The 18,447-nt window shown below is 44.9% G+C and overlaps 1 protein-coding gene and 1 pseudogene across 2 annotated transcripts in view; both read right to left on the bottom strand.

The window, feature by feature from the left end:
* The window catches only part of LOC310991322 (NACHT, LRR and PYD domains-containing protein 3-like), a 271,452-nt pseudogene that overhangs the window by 114,404 nt on the left and 138,601 nt on the right, over positions 1–18,447 (bottom strand). The gene's annotated exons all lie outside the window — the stretch shown is intronic.
* LOC310991811 (uncharacterized protein) lies at positions 3,972–13,414 on the bottom strand (the record flags this gene model as incomplete). Its single annotated transcript, XM_083979742.1, has 8 exons — positions 3,972–4,367; positions 4,940–5,081; positions 5,169–5,282; positions 5,569–5,825; positions 6,043–6,257; positions 6,503–6,555; positions 10,804–11,699; positions 13,321–13,414. 8 exons carry the CDS (start codon positions 13,412–13,414, stop codon positions 4,027–4,029), a joined length of 2,112 nt encoding a protein of 703 aa, XP_083835868.1. The 3' UTR covers positions 3,972–4,026.

Below are 18,447 nucleotides of genomic sequence, written 5' to 3'. Positions count from 1 at the left end.
AAAAACAAAACAAGAAACAAACAAATCCTTCCTTTGTTAAAAAAAAAAGGTCTCGATGCATGATGAAGAAGCAACAAGATGCCTGAAAACCTGTTAGTCAGGTGTTTTGTGGTTTTTATACAGTGAGGGAGGAGTTTCGTCTATAAATCAAGCATCACGGTGAAAGAAGGCAGCTCAGTAGGAAACCTCCGTAAAGGGTGTCATTCCCATGATCCCATCTAACATTAGGCAATTATTTACATTTATTTATATAGCGCATTTCATACCAAGGCAACTCAATGTGCTTTACATAAAGACAAAACATTTAAAAAGAACAGCATAAAACAGCATAAAAACAAACTTTTTTTTAAAAAATGAAATAAAAATAAAAAATAATAAAAAATAGAGTCAAAAGCAAGAGCAAAGAAGAATAAAAAGTAGAGAGAAAATTAACCTTTATGATGCACCCGAGTTATCATCCTGGGAGTTTCAAATGAAGCCAATGGAAAAAGAAGAGGAGCTATCCGTCTGGGAGCGAGAAGAGAAGGAAGAAAGAGGCTGAAGTAAAAAGAAAGCGAGACAGTGGTAAGTGGAGTGATTAAGTATAACGAGAACAGTAAATAACTGCTGTTATTGAACAAATGTTGTTAGTCTTACAAACGGGAAGACACTTGAATGGCAGCTAACGTTAGTGTCAGAGCAGTAGTGACTGCTGCGTTAGATTAACAAACATTAATGTTGTTAAGTTATTACTTCAGGTTTTTGCTTGGTTAGCTAGCGAATCGGACTGCACTCGAGTCGGTCTGACTGACGCCAGGAATACACTGGGAACGGCCGCGACGCGATACGTAAGCGGGGCGGAGCGGAGTTTTTTAATTGCTACACCAGGCACGGACGTGACGCGACACGGCTTCACTGTTTGTTGTTGCAGCTGTCAAGCCTGCAATAAATGAGTGCACTTTATGCATCTCAACACATTTTTACATCCCTCCTGTTAAAATGGATTGACAGTACCTTTTTCACAGGTAATTTGCTGACTATGTTGGGTTTGCAAGTGCAGACTATATTAAATGGTATCAATTAACTGTTTAACTACACGATCATGGATCCACAATGTAAAAAAAACAAACCCCATAATGTTGCACTGCTACTGGCTTTGCCTCTGGTACATGAGACATTTATTTTAATCACTTTTAAACGTAATATATTTGTTTTATACAGAGTTCTCTGTAGTTTTCTACCTGTTGGAGGGCCGCGTAGTACGCGACGAAGAAATAAAATAGACTCGGCGCGAAAAAGAACGCCGTGCGACGGCCGCTGGAGTGCGCGTCGCTCACATGGCCGGTGGAGGAGCTTCCATTGACTGAATGGGTGCGAGCTGCTGCGGCTGTCGCGCGACACACGTTTCGCGTCGCGGCCGTTCCCAGTGTATTTCAGCCGTGAGAGACTCGGGGCGTGCTGCTCTGGCACTCACGGTTGTGACGTTACAAAAAAAATGCAAGTTTAACTTAACGTTAATTGTTGGCCTCCTTGACAGCAAGTAGCAACACTCTAAGCCAGTGGTTCTCAAACTTTTTACACCGAGTACCACCCCAGAAAATACTTGCCCCTCCAAGTACCACCAAGTCGGGGGGGGGGGGGGGGGGGCAGTGGTGTGTACCTACACACTGACACAGCCATGTAAATTCACATGCAATGTCAGGGAGGGAGTGGGTATTGAGCACATTTACACACTGTTATCCCTTATTGGTGAAAGTGATGCTGTTACAACCATCCCCAGTCGTAGAGTAGAGTAGAGAATACTTTATTCATCCCTAGGAGGGAAATTCAAATTAGTCTAGTAACTCACACAACAATGACACAAAAAAGAAAGAAAGATGGAGCAGGGCCTCCGGATGGAACAGGACTGCCAGATGGAGCAGGAACCTCCAGGTGGAAAGGAACCGCCAGGTGGAGCAGGGCCACCGGATGCAGCAGGACCGCTGGATGGAGCAGGACCAATGGTGAAGGGGCAGCTGGGTGGATCATTGGCCAAATCATTTTGCTTATCTGCCCCACTACTATATTCCTCCGTCTTGCAGCAAGGAGAGAGGAGTCGTCCACCACCGCTGCTTTCCTGGTCAGTCAAGGTGCCATGAAGTGGATGATCCAGGCCGTCCAGAATTGCCTCCTCCTTCTTCAGTGCTCTAGTGCCTCAGGATGTTTAGTCTGTATCCTAGCAACAACTTCATGGAGAACTTCTGATGGAACTTAAGCAGTTGCCATTGGGTGGGATGTACACAAGTGTTGTTATGATTCGAAAAAATAAAAGAAATGTCTACTTTCTGAGTCTTCACCAATATCTCCAGCTCTTCATCACTCTTGTTGGGCAGAGAGTTGATATTTTCAATGATGACTGACCTCAGAAAGGACTGATAGGACATCTCCACCTCCCAGCCTTCAACTTTGCACCAGCAGCAGCACGACAACCACCACAAAAGCACCTCTTCATCTCATCTGGAACAGGATGGTGTCCTCCAGATCTGTCCATCAATGAAAGAAGCTCATCTCTGAAGAATCTCTTCTCACCACAGAAGCATCCATCAGTAGATGACAAAAAACACAACAAAAATAAAGCAAATGTTGAGTAAAAACTCAAAAACTCAGAGCTACCAGACTTTGCTGCTCCCAGTTGAAGCGCATGTTCCGGAACTAGTCTTCCCTAATAATAAGCCTACTAATTACTAATTATTTGGCGGTATACAATGATACGTCGTTTCATTTTTCAGCTCATACACGTTTGTTTTCAGTCGGGTCCAAAAGCCACAGCACTGACAGAGCGTCATGTTTCCATGACGACTGGCCGGAAAAGATTAGCAGTGCCTCATGTTTATATGACCCCCGATCGTAAAAATAAAACTCTGAGAAGTAACACTAAACTTTAACATCAAAGACACACGTACGCAGTGCACAAGTACGCAGGATATTTGAAGCGCTGCTCAACGAGCCGCTCCAGTTGGACTGTACTGACTGCCGAGCTAACGGAGCTAGCGGAGCTAATGGAGCTAACGGAGCTAACTGAGCTAACGGAGCTAACGGAGCTACGGAGCTAACAGGTAAACAGATACACGTGTGGTCGGAGCGGTGCCTGGACTTGTTTGCTGATAATGATGTCGACATTTTCGGCAGGTTTTTGCTTGTATTTATACAGTCTCTATTCTATGGTATCATCACAACATCCTGCAAATGCATTTTTGGTCATTTTCGGCCGAAAATATGCGGTTGCCTGATTTTTTGATGCATCTGAAATTTATTTCATTTTATTTATGTTTAATTCGGTTAGTCTTTTGCGTACCACCTAGAGGGAGCCCACGTACCACTAGTGGTACGCGTACCACAGTTTGAGAATCACTGCTCTAAGCTAACTTAGTATGTTACAGTATTGATATGAGTATTCAGTATTATAATAACTTTAAAGTGTAAAAGTTGACAAGCTTTGGGTGGTATGAAATCAATGAATAATGAAAGTTGTGCTTGAAAGAACATTTAAAACATCTCTTATCTCTCCTCAGGATCATCTTTAAAGTTTTTGACAGCAGCAAAACAGAAGGATAAAGTGCTCCCTCCAAACGCTGACAATGAAAACTCTAAGTTTAATATTTCACTTTAATTGATTGACTCTCGCAGCTGCAGGGTCACATCAGGGCACGTCTATGTGGATCATGTGACTAAAGGTAGCCACATTTCATTTAACAAAATTAATTTTATTATTATTAAATGTTATGTTGTTATGTTGGGCAGTCTTACACACACGCACACGCGCACACGCACACGCACACGCACACACACACACACACACACACACACAGAAAAAAAGGCACTGACTAAAAGGCACATTGGGCATCAAGGGGCAAAGGGGCTGGTGCTCCAGCACCCATCGTCCTCCACTCTGCATGTCCCTGATACCCTTATAATTTTATAATTTTAATATTTTCAATTATTCCTTTTCCTAGTTAAAATACATTTAGCTTCTTCTGGTATCAGACACAAACAGCTGACAGACTGTTTCTAACTCAGCTTCAGCTGTGTTGACAGGCAGTGATCCACCTCACACAGAACTCTGATCAGAGCTGAACAAGCTGCTTCTCCTTTTTTTCGTACGGTGTCGATCACCTTTCGAGCTTGGTCTGCCCTGTTTGCTATCGCAGCAACAGACTCCATTTCAGGGTCAGTTACTACCCTACAGTCCAGGAGTTTATCCAGCAGACATTTAAGATTCTCTTCAGACACTCGCTGAATGAACTCAGTCCGAGCAGACCACAGCCTCTCTTCCTCTGAGACACTTGGAGTCGGAGCTGAGACACTTGGAGAAGGAGCGGAGACACTTGGAGTTGGTTCTGGACGAGGACCTGGAAGGTGAACAAGAAAGATACTTGTGTTCAAAAAGTACATCTGTGCTTGAGAGGCAAATTCAGTAACAAGTGTAGGAATGGAACCGCTCATGAAAAACAATCTGTCTCGTCCAGTTTGCTCGTCTCAGTTCAGGGCTCTGTAGAAAGTCCTTACAGCAGTAACCCAGAAGTCACCAGTGATCACACAAGGCCGAACACAACTGTAAAGTCCATCCAACATCACTTCTGATCATTTTCAGCTCTAATGATTTTAAGGTGACGAGCTCTGACTCTGGGACGACGACATGTGACAGACTCACAAGTTACAGACATATCAACAGGAACGACTGATGCAGAACCTGATGAAGGACTGACCACAAACATTTATAGTCCTTATTTTATTTAAGGTCCTTTCAGCTCCTTCATGAATGTCCTTGGTCCTACTCTGAATGGTTTCCCACTAGTTTGACTCTCACTTGTCGACAAGAATGGATCACAGAATAAAAGCAGACAGAAAATGATCTGTGGCCCAATAAGAATAGAGACACCACTCATCAGTCAGATCTACGTCAGGTGGATGAAGACTTTACCTGGCAGAGGAACCTGACGCTTCCACACAGCTGTCTCGGTTTCGTCTCGGACCTCTACATAGGTTTTCTTAGTGGTTGAAGGCAGGATGATCTGAAACGTTGGGTGGTAATTTGGTCCAAAGTCCAGGTCAAAGTCTGTTTTCTGAAAAGCAGCAGCATGTGTGTCAGTGTCTCCAGGTGAGTGACAGCAGTTTGAGGAATCATGTCAGCTTTAGTCTGAAACACTCACCTCAGGCTGGACTACATCAGCATGCGGACAGTGAACTGTGTAAGTTTTATTTTTGACGAGTGTGCTTTGAGAAGGCATCTTGATGAACACACAGTCATCGTGCTGTTTCTTCACCTGGAAAACAATCAGATCATTTCATTAGTGTCGGGCCTGAGCCTGAACAGAGAGATTGGTTCTACTGGCCTGGACCTACAGGACTGAGAGAGTCCTTTCCGAAGTCACACTGATCTTTTACCTTCATCCTTAAATTCATGTGAATGATTGTGTAAGATTTGCTTAAGTGGTGCAAGGTCACGAGACACAGTGTCCATGAAACAAAGTTCATGTTATCAGTTCTGTTAGTGAAGAGTTTGGAAATTGAAGCAGAGTGAATCTCTAACACTTCAGTCTGCAGCCTTACCTCATCCACAGGGATGTTACGAGGCAGCAGATGCACATTGAGGTATTGTTCCTGTGCCGTGAGGTTTGGTTGGTGGAACAGCAGAATTTGGCTGCGAACTGATTTCAAGTTGTTCAACCACCTCTTAACCAGACCAAAGGCAGAAAGATGAGGGACTGAGATGATCACATGAGTGTCTGTGATCTCCAGTGGCTCGATGAAGCTCATTCCATCATCAGTGATGTGTGCGACAGACAGCAGACCATCACAGAGCAGAGCTGTGGAAACACAGAGACAACAACCTCGTTACAACAGCAGTGATCATTTCAGTCACTGTCAACATCAGGAAATTAATCAGAAGGCTGGTGAAGGACAGTGCCCTGATTTTACATTATATTAATTTAATAAATGTACACGTCAATTAGATGGTCACACAACTTAAGTTACGTCATTAGTTCCCCACCGTTGCTCTAACAAACACAATCACTTGCTCACCATCCTTTGTTTCACAATGTGGGAGGTGGAGCTGACGGACGGCATCCTCAGGACACTGGATGTTGAACAGCGGTCCTGCAGCCATCTTGCCAACTGAGTGGAGGAGGCTCTCATCCCATTGGACAGTCCTGTAGAGCAGCTCCGTCTCCTGAGCCATAACAAACACCAGTCCAGTTGAAAAACACTGGAACTGGCATGGACCAGGACACCTGAACCTGTAGGACACAGAAGGCAGAGTGACCACCTCAGACCCTGAGATGAAAAAGGTTCAACATTGGCTAAAACATTGTGTTCCTCCTGACTCAGCTGACTGAGAGCTGATCCAGCTGATGTTCCCTCACACAGTCGACCATGAGACCAACGCTGCAGAGACACATCTGCTGTGGCTCAGGAGAAGCTGTGAAGGAAGAGGAAGGTACTTTGGTAAAAACTGTGTTGAGTAAGTTTATTGCATGTTTACCTGTATGAGACTTGTGTAGATTCAGTTTCCAGTTCAGGTTTGAAGCTTGACTGCTGCAATTCAGAGATAAACAATGTAAGCTAGTTTATTACAGTTAAAAATATATTGTGTTGAGTGAAGCCAATGGATTTGTTCCACAGTCCTGAGTGACCTGAGGCACAGTGGACAAAGTCTGGGGGACTGACAGTGTGACACAGGGATTTGATGTCAACGTATTAATGTACAGACTGCATCTGAGAAGCAGCAGAGAAATGACAAATGTTTTGTGGAATAACCGTGACCATAATATGATCAATTCGTCCTTAAGATTATCCTCACAGTTAGTTTGAAGTGAGTTTTTACATGTTTTTCTGTTAATTTTAGACCTTTTTCATGTGAAACACTTGGTGCATGTAATTTCTTGTTGGCATACAATCTGAGCTGAATTTCTTGTGTGAGCAGCTATACGTTATTTATGTATTTATTTATTTTCTTTATGACCTTCATCCCCTCACGGTTAGGGACAGAGCTTCCATTGCAGAAGAAGCCATTGGGAGCTGTAACCTCAAGGTCATCAGTACCTGTTGAGGCAGCAACATGAGAACCCACTGGTGGATCTCAGCAGGAGGGAAGCTACCAAGCTGAAGTATGAGGACTTTAGGGCCTGGCTGAACAAAGGTCTTTAGAAGCAGTGGATAGATACCATCTGGTCAAAAAAGCTGTGGCCACCACAGTGGATGCTGTTGCAAAATTTAAAAAACATCTTTGGTTGCCAAGGTAGTCAAGAAGCACCTCAGTAGCAAGGCACCTGGAGCAGAGGAGATGCACTCTGAGATGCTTCAGGCTCTGGATATTGTAGGGCTGTCTTTGCCTACACATCTTTTCAATTGGGTACAATACCTGAAGAGTTGCAAACCACCAGTTTTGTGTGCTCCCTGGAAAATTCCATGCCAAGAGGCTGGAAGAGAGGCTCTGACCGATTGTCAACCCAGAGGGAGCAATATGGATTCTGTCCTGGATGTGGATCAGTGGACTTGTTCTTCACCTTTGCAGAGAGAGGCAGAGAGTGGGGGAATGACACGCAGGAAAGGGCCGTCCGACGCGGGACTCGAACCGGGGCCGCCTGCACCGAGGACCGAGCCTCAACATGGGGCGGCAGCTCTACCCAGTGAGCTAAACGCCACCCCGGGGGGCATGGGAGTTTGACCAGCTAGTCTACAAGTGTGCTGAGGACTTGGAAAGGGCTTACAACCATGTGCCCCTGGACACTCTGTGGGGGGTCCTCCAGGACGTAACACGCTTGTTGCTTCAAGCCATTCAGTTCATGTACCACCAAAGAGTGAGATGTGTCTGTATTCTCAGAAGAAAACCAAACAAATTTGCGGCATAAAGGCCTTTGCACATAAAACACAAAAAATAAATTCAACCTCATATTGTGTCAATCATATTTACTTACCGAGTCTGAAACTTTCGTCTGTCATTTAAGTTTTGTTTGTGTGTGTGTGTGTGTGTGTGTTTGTGTGCGAGTGTGTGCGAGCCAGCCGCTGTTCAGGATCATGGAAATTTGTCGTCTTCTGTTTAATGTGTGAGCTAATAATCAATATCTATCAAACTGGAACTGACATCCTAAAATAAACTGTTGAAGTGATCATGATAATTCTGCTGCTCATTTACAAGCAGGTCCCCTGCTATTGACGTCCTCTCAGGATCATTTATTTTTCTCTTTTTATTACTTGACAAGTGAGAGGACCACAAAGTGCATCACTGCGCGATGACTTTTGTCTCCCTCTCCAAAGTTTGGAACAGAAAATAAAATCACATGCGAATAAAACGCAGCAGACTCAGTGTGCAACGACCTTTGGCTGAGAGGAGGAAAACAGGGATGAGTATCAGGACCTCCAGGAGTTGAGGTATCTTGGGATCTTGTGCATGGGTGAAGGTAGGATGTAGTGGGAGATCAACAGACAGATCATTACATCTGGAACCCTCTACTTAATGTAACATTGCAGAGTTTTTCGGCCTTAAAATAATGTTTCCAGACTCGTTGCAATGGTAGAAAAATGGTTAATAGGATGAATGGTGCTGCCGCTGCAGCCTGAGCCGGGTCGCGTCGGCTGAAACTGCGCTATGTAACTTCCCTGCACGGGTACGAACCCCCCCTCCTCCCCCCTTCCCTCTGCGTCGAGGGAGAGACGTGGTAGGTAAAAGCGAAACTTACGGTTCCCCTCCGGTGGTCGTCGTCGTCGTCGCCGTTGTCGCCCCCCCACCCCCCTCACCCCCTCTTCCCCTCCCCCGACCACCCGCCACACAGTCTCCTTGCAAACATGTGGGAAATACTGTTGTTTATTAACCTCTTCATGCAGAGGCCATTTTTGGCAATTTCCGCCTGTTTTTGTATCACTGCAATTAAAGCTTAATAGCCACAGAAGTACTAATCCCACAACTATGGTTTATGGCTTAAATGAAAGACAACCTTTGTCCCTTTACATCTATATGTATAAAATATTGAATTGAGTCATTCCATAAAAAAATGGGCTTCTGAAATAACTTTTTTTTTTTGAAAAAAAAAAAAACGAGTTTGAAATTTTTGGTGAAAAGGTGATAGATCAAAATCCTAATTATAAAACAGGTTGAATTTTACATATATGGTTCACACACTCCCTGTCCACATATGTACCAAATTTTAGGTTGATAGGTAAAACTACTGAGGCACTATAGAGTTTTTCCAAACAGTGTCCCTTGGCGATGTACAGTGTGCAAAACCTGTCCAAAATTGTCCAATTTGGCTAAAATGCACACTGCAATATTTTAGTGAGATTTTTTTTTTTTCCAACAGATAACCTATTGGGGCCAATCACACACTTGATGGGTTTTAGGAACACCAGTTACATAAGTAAAATGCCATTTGAAAATTTAATTTATGGGGATGAATATTTAGTGTCCAAAACCCATCCAAACATGAATTTACCTATTTTCGCCTGTATTATATTGTTATTTTCCTTTAAAACTCCAGAAGTAAACATCCCACAACCATCAGTGATGGCTTAAATTAACAAGGACATTTGAAATAGTTCATTTGTCTTTTATTATTATTTTAATTAAACTTGGGGCAGTAAAAACTCACTTTTTGTGGAGACTTGTATTGCTTACTTGTTGACACTAGGGGGAGAGGGAACCACAGGAACCAGCTGGGTGCAGGCTTAAGCTTTGCCCAATCAGGGATCATTATATATCAGGTCACACCTTAGAGTCTCTGCTATTGGACCAAAAAGTTTTCACCCCCGTGACTTTGATTGACAGGCGACGAGAGATGCGCAAAACCGGGTGCGCAGTCTGACGGAGAATGCGAGTAGTATTAGAACTGCGGAGTTACGTAACACGCCGTGGAATATCTGGTCACGATGGATAAAATCAACCAATGGATTATTTTCGAGCACATGTTCAGCTTTTAAAAAAGGGTAAGCTTGTAATTTTATTCAGTGTTTTAGTGGGTCTATTATTGATTATTGTCCGTATTTTTCGGCACTCGAAAATGACTTCCGGGTTTGTTTGTGCTGAGTGAGCAGGCTTGTTTAAAACTTTGATGGGGTAAAAACTGCATTTCTGTGCTTTGCTTTTGTTTATATGACAGTTTATGATTTTTTGGTGGTGAAAGAAGAGGTGTACAGATGGTACATATATGTTTAAATCACCTTCGTTGTTGACGTGACGTCGCTTGTGGGCTGCCGTAGTCTGATATTGTTTGAGACATTTTCAGTGACTGTGAAAAAACCGTAGCACCTAGAAACTTCATTTTTTTTCCTACTTGTTGCCGAAAGTGTCCTTAAAAGGTCTGTGGTGGAGTTTTTCATTACAGCATGCCTACTTTTCGTTATATTAAGGACGCCGTTCATGTGTTATTGATTTGGGACGCCGGCGTCCCAACCACTAGGGGGCCTGCGTGAACAGGTTAATGTGAATAAACGCTGGATGCGCTGGCTGATAAGTTTCGTTTTCGTTAAGTTTAGTTTTTCCCCCCAGACGATAGCGCTTCTCAACCAGATGGTGGAAGCACTGAGCTGAAACTCCGCAATGTTGCTTTAACCTGCTGCCACTGAGACCATGCCCCGGAAAAGTGGGAGAACATGGATAGAAGAGATTATTATTATTATTATGCAACTCATTCATCTAGTGCTGAAACCACAATCCAATCTATGAGTTTGTTTCTACACTGAAGATCTCATTGTTGTTACCAGCACAGGAGATGATCTCTGAATATTTTTTCCCCTCTGTTGAGCCCTTAAATCTGTCTGGAAAATCAGGATACAATGTTTTTCTCTCACCTTCAGCTTTGTGTTGTCCTCAAGCTCCAAGCTGTCTTCATCAAACCTCTTCAGCTTCAAGTCATCTTCAGAGACCTTCAGCTTAGAGTTGTCCTCGGAGACCTTCAGCTTTGAGTCTTCCTCAGAGACCTTCAGCTTTGAATAATCCTCTGAGACCTTCAGCTTTGAGTCTTCCTCAGAGGACTTCAGTTTTGTGTCATCCTCAGAGACCTTCAGCTTTGAGTCTTCCTCAGAGACCTTCAGCTTTGAATCATCCTTAGAGGACTTAAGCTCTGAGTCATCCTCTGAGGACTTCAGCTTTGTGTCATCCTCTGAGACCTTCAGCTTTGAGTTGTCCTCAGAGACCTTCAGCTTTGAGTCTTCCTCAGAGACCTTCAGCTTTGAGTCATCCTCAGAGACCTTCAGCTTTGAGTCATCCTCAGAGGACTTCAGTTTTGTGTCATCCTCAGAGACCTTCAGCTTTGAGTCATCCTCAGAGGACTTCAGTTTTGTGTCATCCTCTGAGACCTTCAGCTTTGAGTTGTCCTCAGAGACCTTCAGCTTCGAGTCTTCCTCAGAGACCTTCAGCTTTGAGTCTTCCTCAGAGACCTTCAGCTTTGAGTCTTCATCAGAGACCTTCAGTTTTGTGTCGTCCTCAGAGACCTTCAGCTTTGAGTCTTCATCAGAGACCTTCAGCCTTGAGTCATCCTCAGAGGACTTCAGCTTTGAGTCTTCATCAGAGGACTTCAGCTTTGAGTCATCCTCAGAGGACTTCAGCTCTGAGTCATCCTCTGAGGCCTTCAGCTTTGAGTCATCCTCAGAGGACTTCAGCTCTGAGTAATCCTCTGAGGCCTTCAGCTTTGAGTCATCCTCAGACTCCTTCAGCTTGTCCTCAGAGACTTTTGGCTTTGAGACACCTGTTAAAAGAGAAGAAACAAAGAACATCTCAGAAATCAGCATTTGCTATTCTTCTCTTTATCATATGCTAATCAGAAATAAACTCCACCTGACCACGTGGTTCATGCTGCTGTCCGTCGACAGAGTTCCTTAACAGCTGAGGGGAGGTTTTCTACCAGCCCAAACCAACATTCAATTCATCAGGAAAATGATTTGCATGGAGAATTTGTAAACAACAGGCAGAGAGATGTATCCATAAAGTTAAAGCAGACCTAAACCAGCGTTTCTCAAACTTGTATCAGTCACGGCACCTTGTAAAAGTGCATAAAATCTCACGGCACCCCTGTGTAAAATGTAATTAAAAACGACACTGCATAGCCTAAATGCAAATGTCCTGGTTATTTAGACGCGACAGTAATGAACAGAGCATAATACGAACTGTAAATGCAACAGAGATACGCAGGAATGTTTCTTTACATCTGTAGTGCTTGTTTCCATCTGTGCCCCCTGTAGCCTACATACGCGCACACACACGCACACACACAGTTATCCACAATGAAAGAGGAAGAGAGATAGGCCTACATACGTGCAGCACGCTCAAATTAATTTCTACTGGCTGTCTCCGCTCTGTTCTGACTCCGTTGCGAACAATCAGAGCATTTCCACCGTGTGCGCTGCAGTGCGTCTTGATCATAGACTGTAAAAAGAATGGACGTAGCGTCCGTGACGTCACCATTGGTTTGGGGGAGTCTGTTTTGTGCCGCTACTACGGGGGTTTGAACCGCGCCATGTTGGATTCTACTTGCCATATTTGGAGCGGTGTGGCCGTTGGCCGGCCGAGGGCCCGCCCACTGGCCTCGTTGCAGCGGTCGCCGGACCTGTCACTCAACGGTTCTGCGCCCTAATTGGCCAGAACTTTAAACCTAATAACAGTAAAACGGTAGAGTTTTAAAAAAATTCACCCCCCTCAGAGTGTGTGCGGGGGTAGAAACTATCGGTTGAGACCAAAAAAATGAAATGTACCAGGCTGTAAATATGTTTTTTTAAGCTGTAAAATCGGCTATTTTAACATGGGGCTCAATTGGAGTTGCTCCCTTCTGGAGCCAGCCCCCAGCGACAGCCGGGGGGATTGCAGCTTTTTGAACGCGGAAGTGAGCTTCACTCCTCAGACCGACAACTGCCCCCTTGGTCTTGATACATCAAACGAAGCTAAAACGCACCAGTCTTTTATATGATTTTTTTCATATTTATTTATGCATATGAAAAAGAATGTATTTATGTATTCATTCTTGTGCTGCCAAATTAATAAAAATTGAATCGCGATTAATCAAAAAATTTCCTGTCCAGAGATCAGGGTGGAATGACTTTACCCTGTTTAGGAGACTTTTATAGAGCAGCACAGATTTTTTTTTTGGTTTCTTGGTGCGACTATATGTACGATGTGACGCAAAATGAAAGGAGATAAAACAAAACCAAATAAGCATACCTATTCACAAGAAATATTTAGATTAACAAATATCATTGCAGTCCCCTTAAAGGGATATTTCAGATTTTTTGAAGTAAGGTTGTATGAGCTACAAATGCCCATTAAGTACACTAGATGCAGTAAAAACGTCTCTGCTAGGGCGGCATTTAGCTCACTGGGTAGAGCTGCCGCCCCATGTTTAGGCTTAGTCCTCGGTGCAGGCGGCCCTGGTTCGAATCCCCCGTCAGGCAGGCCTTTCCTGCATGTCATTCCCCCACTCTCTGCCTCCCCATTTCCTGTCTCTCTCCCGACTGCACTATCAATTAAAGGCAATAAAAGCCCAAAAAATATACTTTAAAAAAAGAAAAAGAAAGGTCTCTGCTCTCCCCCACTGAGAAACACCGGCACATCGCGCTGCACCGAGACACAGGCAGTACACTGTTGTCAATGATGGAAAATTAATCAAGTGTACTTTCGCCACTGTAGTGTATTATCCACCTGTACCTTTGCTTTAATATCTCAAAGTATTGTATTCTTCTTTATATGTGTACCTTGTTTGGAAATGAAGGAGTGTCTGGATAGATGCTCTACTTCATGGGTTCCACAATTTGCTTAGTAGTAGTAGTAGCTTTTTTTTTTTTTTGATAAAAACATGGCGGCGCGACCGACGTTTGTGGCGGCCTCTGCAGATACCGGCGAGAGAGTTTTTTCAGTGCAACAACAGGTAGCCTTGCCCCTGCCCTGCAAATCAGCTGGGCAAAAGTACTTTTACCACCGCGCGGTTCTTATGGACATTAGAAAACGCTGCGGGGACAAAAGACCGAGTGATCTGAACAGGCTGATCGAGAACGGATTGCTACGCCGAGACTGCACGGGGAGATGCCCAGAATCAGCTGGAGCCCCGGCGGAGAGGAAGCACCACCGCAGACGCTGTGACAGGACACGTAAGCGGGGGAAGAGAGCGGGTGTCAACACAAGGCTAAGGACTGATCCCAGCAGACCAGCCATTCCCTCGGTCCTGTTAGCAAACGTTCGCTCCCTACACAGCAAGACGGAGGATATCGCTCTTTGGAGATTACTGCAGCGGGGTGTCAGAGACTGTTGCGTATACATTTTCACGGAGACGTGGCTGACGGATAAAATACCTGACTCTGGAATTGAGCTATCGGGGCTGACACTCCACCGAGCCGACAGAGTGACGTCATCATCAGGTAAACAGCGCGGAGGAGGCTTGGCTGTTTATATAAACAACTCATGGTGCTCTGACGCTAGTCTGCTGTCCAAGACCTGCTCTCCTGATGTAGAGCAACTGGTTGTTAAATGCAGACCTTTTTTATTTACCACGTGAACTGACAGCAGTAATCATCATTGCAGTGTATGTCCCCCCCAGTGCAGATGTTAAAAAGGCAATGGAAGAACTTTACTACACAATCAGTCAGTTACAGACTGTGCACCCCCATGCCTTTTATATCATAGCTGGGGACTTCAATAAGGCCAAACTGAAGTCCGTCCTACCTCACTTCCACCAGCATGTGACATGTGCAACAAGAGGGGAAAAGATATTGGACCACTTGTATACAAACCTGAAGAATGCATACACTGCGGCCCCACTACCCCATATTGGCAGCTCTGACCACTTAACCATCCTGCTGAAACCTGCATACAGACCAAAGGTGAGACAAGAGCCACCGGCAGTGAGGGAAATCAGAGTGTGGCCACAGGAGGCCATTTCAGCTCTACAAGGCTGCTTTGAGTGCACTCAGTGGAGCATCTTCAAGGATGCTGCCACATCCAGGGATTGTATAGACCTGGAGGAATACACTGAGGCGGTGTTGGGGTTCATACAGAAGTGCACTGACGATGTGACTGTGAAGAAAACTGTCAAGGTACGTTCCACCAACAAGCCATGGCTAACGGGGGAGGTTCGTTCCCTGTTGCGGCTTCGTGATGCTGCATTTCGATCTGGAGACAGCAATGCATACAGCACAGCAAGGAACAACTTGAAAAAAGGAATCAGCGAGGCAAAGAGATCTTCTCAGTTCACTGACACCAAAGATACAAGACGCTTATGGCAGGGGTTCCAGGCAGCCACGGGTTACAAGCCAGCAGCACAGGTACTAAACAATGATCCATCTCTCCCAGATAACCTCAATACATTTTTTTCCCGGTTTGAGGTGAAGGACAACAGAACAGCACCTGTGCAGGAACTGCCTTCCACTAACCAGGTACTGCAACTGACTGCAGACAGCATCAAGAGGGTGTTTACCAACATAAACCCACGCAAGGCTACTGATCCTGATTATATCCCAGGCTGTGTGTTGAAAGGCTGTGCTGAGCAGCTGAAGGATGTCTTTACAGACATATTTAACATCTCCCTCAGCCAAGCCAGAGTCCCCACCTGCTTAAAAAGCGCCATTATAACACCTCTGCCCAAGAAACCAAATCCATCCTCCATGAGTGACTATCGCCCAGTGGCCTTGACCCCTATAGCCATGAAATGTTTTGAGCGGCTTGTGTTGCATCACATCAAATCACAGCTACCGACTTCTCTGGACCCCATGCAATTTGCCTACAGAGCTAACCGGTCCACAGAGGATGCTGTCTCCACCCTGCTCCACCTCACACTGTCACACCTGGAGAATAAGAACACCCATGCCAGGATCTTGTTCATCGATTTTAGCTCAGCGTTCAACACCATCTTGCCACAACAGCTTATTGAAAAGCTGTTGCTGCTGGGTGTGGATCCAGGAATGTGCAAGTGGATCTTGGACTTTCTGACAGGAAGGCGGCAGGCAGTCAGAGTTGGCAGAACAACATCAAAAACAATAGTAGTGAATACTGGTTCACCGCAAGGGTGCGTTCTGAGCCCTTTATTGTTCACCCTGCTGACTCATGATTGTGCTGCCACTTTCAATAACAACCACATCATTAAGTTCGCAGATGACACTACTGTCATTGGACTCATTACCGATGGTGACGAGTCGGCGTACAGGAAGGAGGTGGAGCAGTTGGTAGCCTGGTGCTCGGAACACAACCTTGCCCTAAATGTCGCCAAAACAAAGGAGATGGTGATAGATTTCAGGAGGGCTGGGCACCAGCACCATCTCCCTCTGAACATCAACAACTCTGAGGTGGAGAGGGTGCACGACACCAAGTTCCTGGGGGTCCTTCTGACTGACGAGCTAACCTCTAGAGTCAACACCACAGCTGTCATTAAGAAGGCCCAACAACGACTTCACTCTCTCCGACGACTGAAAAAGGTCGACCTTCCTGTACCTGCCCTGACCATGTTTTACAGAGGCACCATCGAGACTGTTCTCACATACTGCATCACATCCTGGTTTGGCAGTAGCACAGCAGAAGAGAGGCACAACCTAAATAGGGTAGTGAGAATAGCAGAGAAAATCATTGGTGTGCCACTGCCACATCTGCCGGACATCCACAGAGTCCGTTGTGTGCGCAGAGCAGAGGACATCTTAAAGGACCCCACACATCCCTCTCACAGCATGTTCACAATCTTGCAGTCAGGAAGAAGGTACAGAAGCATCAAAGCAAGAACCACTCGCCTGTTGAACAGCTTCTTCCCCACAGTGATCAGACTCCTTAACAAAAGAATGTGAATTAACTGATTTTTTAGAGTGTTATCTAATGATGACTTGTATTATCTTTTATTTATGATCATTCATTTTATATGTTGTTTTTTAATTATACATGTTTTACTTATTTATTGTTGAAATTAATGCACTGATCTTGATCTCGAACGGTGGATGTGTGAAACATAATTTCGTTTTTATGTGACGCATAAGAATGACAAATAAAACCTATCTATCTATCTAGTCATCTGACCTAATGGGACATAGACGGATTACCGCATGGGCAAAGTGGGCGTGTGCCCAGGGCCCCAGATCCAATAGGGGCCCTTGGCCTTCAGAGTTTTTTTTTTTTTGGTACAAAAAAAATAAATATATATATTGGAATGAATGTGGTTTTGAAAATGTAGTATGATTATAAAATCAATTGAATGCTTTAGAAATTATATGACACAATGACGTAGCCTACGTGCGCTGGGGTCAAATGTACAGTGCGTTTTTAAAATGGAGACGCGGGCGTTCAGTGGATCAGCTGTTGCTGCTAGACGAAAACAAAGGAAAGAAAAAGCTGAAACGGTTGAAACGGCTGAAACTGCGCTATGTAAGTGGCCGTAGCGGACAGCCTGATCCGAGAGTTGGACTACCTTATCAAGAACTTTTCCAGGAAAAAGCCGGTGGTTTTGGTGAGTAGTTTCTATAGGCTGTAGCCGATATCCAAGTACTCGAGTAGGTTACTCGGCATCCGAGTGCAGTCCGACCCCCTGGTTATGTGTGTGTAGCCTGTGTGTTAATCTCTCTCGCGCTCTGTTAAATGAATAAACAGAAACCGCTGCAGAGCGCGAGCCTGGCACAGAGGTGCGCGCTCTGGCGCATCTGGCACAATCTGTTAACGGCGCAGAAAGGAAACTGGCTCCGCTCCGCGGCTATTTCACGTCCGACGTCTATGGTAAACTCACGTTTTTATTGACATTGTCGTGTCCGATCCGACGTAACTACAACAACATAACACAAATGTATCTGACAGCTCTCACTTCGTCATCTGCGCCTCCTCACTAACTCACCTACACACACACGCCCACACACACACAGGACTCTGTCCTCCTCACACTCACCCAGGCCCCTCATCCAACCATACCCTACCTGCCCGTACACATTGACAGTCAGTCAGAAATCACAGAACTTAAACATCATAACAAGAACGTTACTGCGGGGTCGCTACAATATTTACAGTTTTTCAGTTGTGCAATAGGCTCTTATTAATAATCCAATCCCATTGCTACTTGCGCAAAAAGACCTAAAATGACAGTAATTTTGTGTTGTTGTGTGTTGCCCGGTGTTGTTATGTGCGTAATGGGAAGAGCGCCTTTGCGCGCACACTGTTTGCATGTGTAGACAGGGGCCCGTGGCGAGTTTGTGTCCAGGGCCCGTGGTCATGATAATCCGTCTATGTAATGGGATAGGTATGGTCCAAGATGACCTAATGACTCGGATGTCTTCTCTAATGGACAAGAGACATGGGATACAGGATATGGGGTTTTTAGCTAAGCCTAAAAAGCCTAAAGATCAATGGGTTAAGACAAAGGTCCTTGACCATCTGGTCTCGGGAGGTTTCTCTCTGTCCGGAGAAGGTGGAGTTTTGGAGATAAGCCAACATATAAAAAGGAAGGTTTTTGGGTTGAGAGTGAGAGATCTCATTTTGGACCAGAGATGCTC

This window comes from Trachurus trachurus (genome assembly GCF_905171665.1).
Source record: "Trachurus trachurus genome assembly, chromosome: 9".
Taxonomy (NCBI): Eukaryota; Metazoa; Chordata; class Actinopteri; order Carangiformes; family Carangidae; genus Trachurus; species Trachurus trachurus.
The sequence above is the reverse complement of the archived record's forward strand: the minus strand, read 5'-3'. Positions and strand labels throughout refer to the sequence as shown.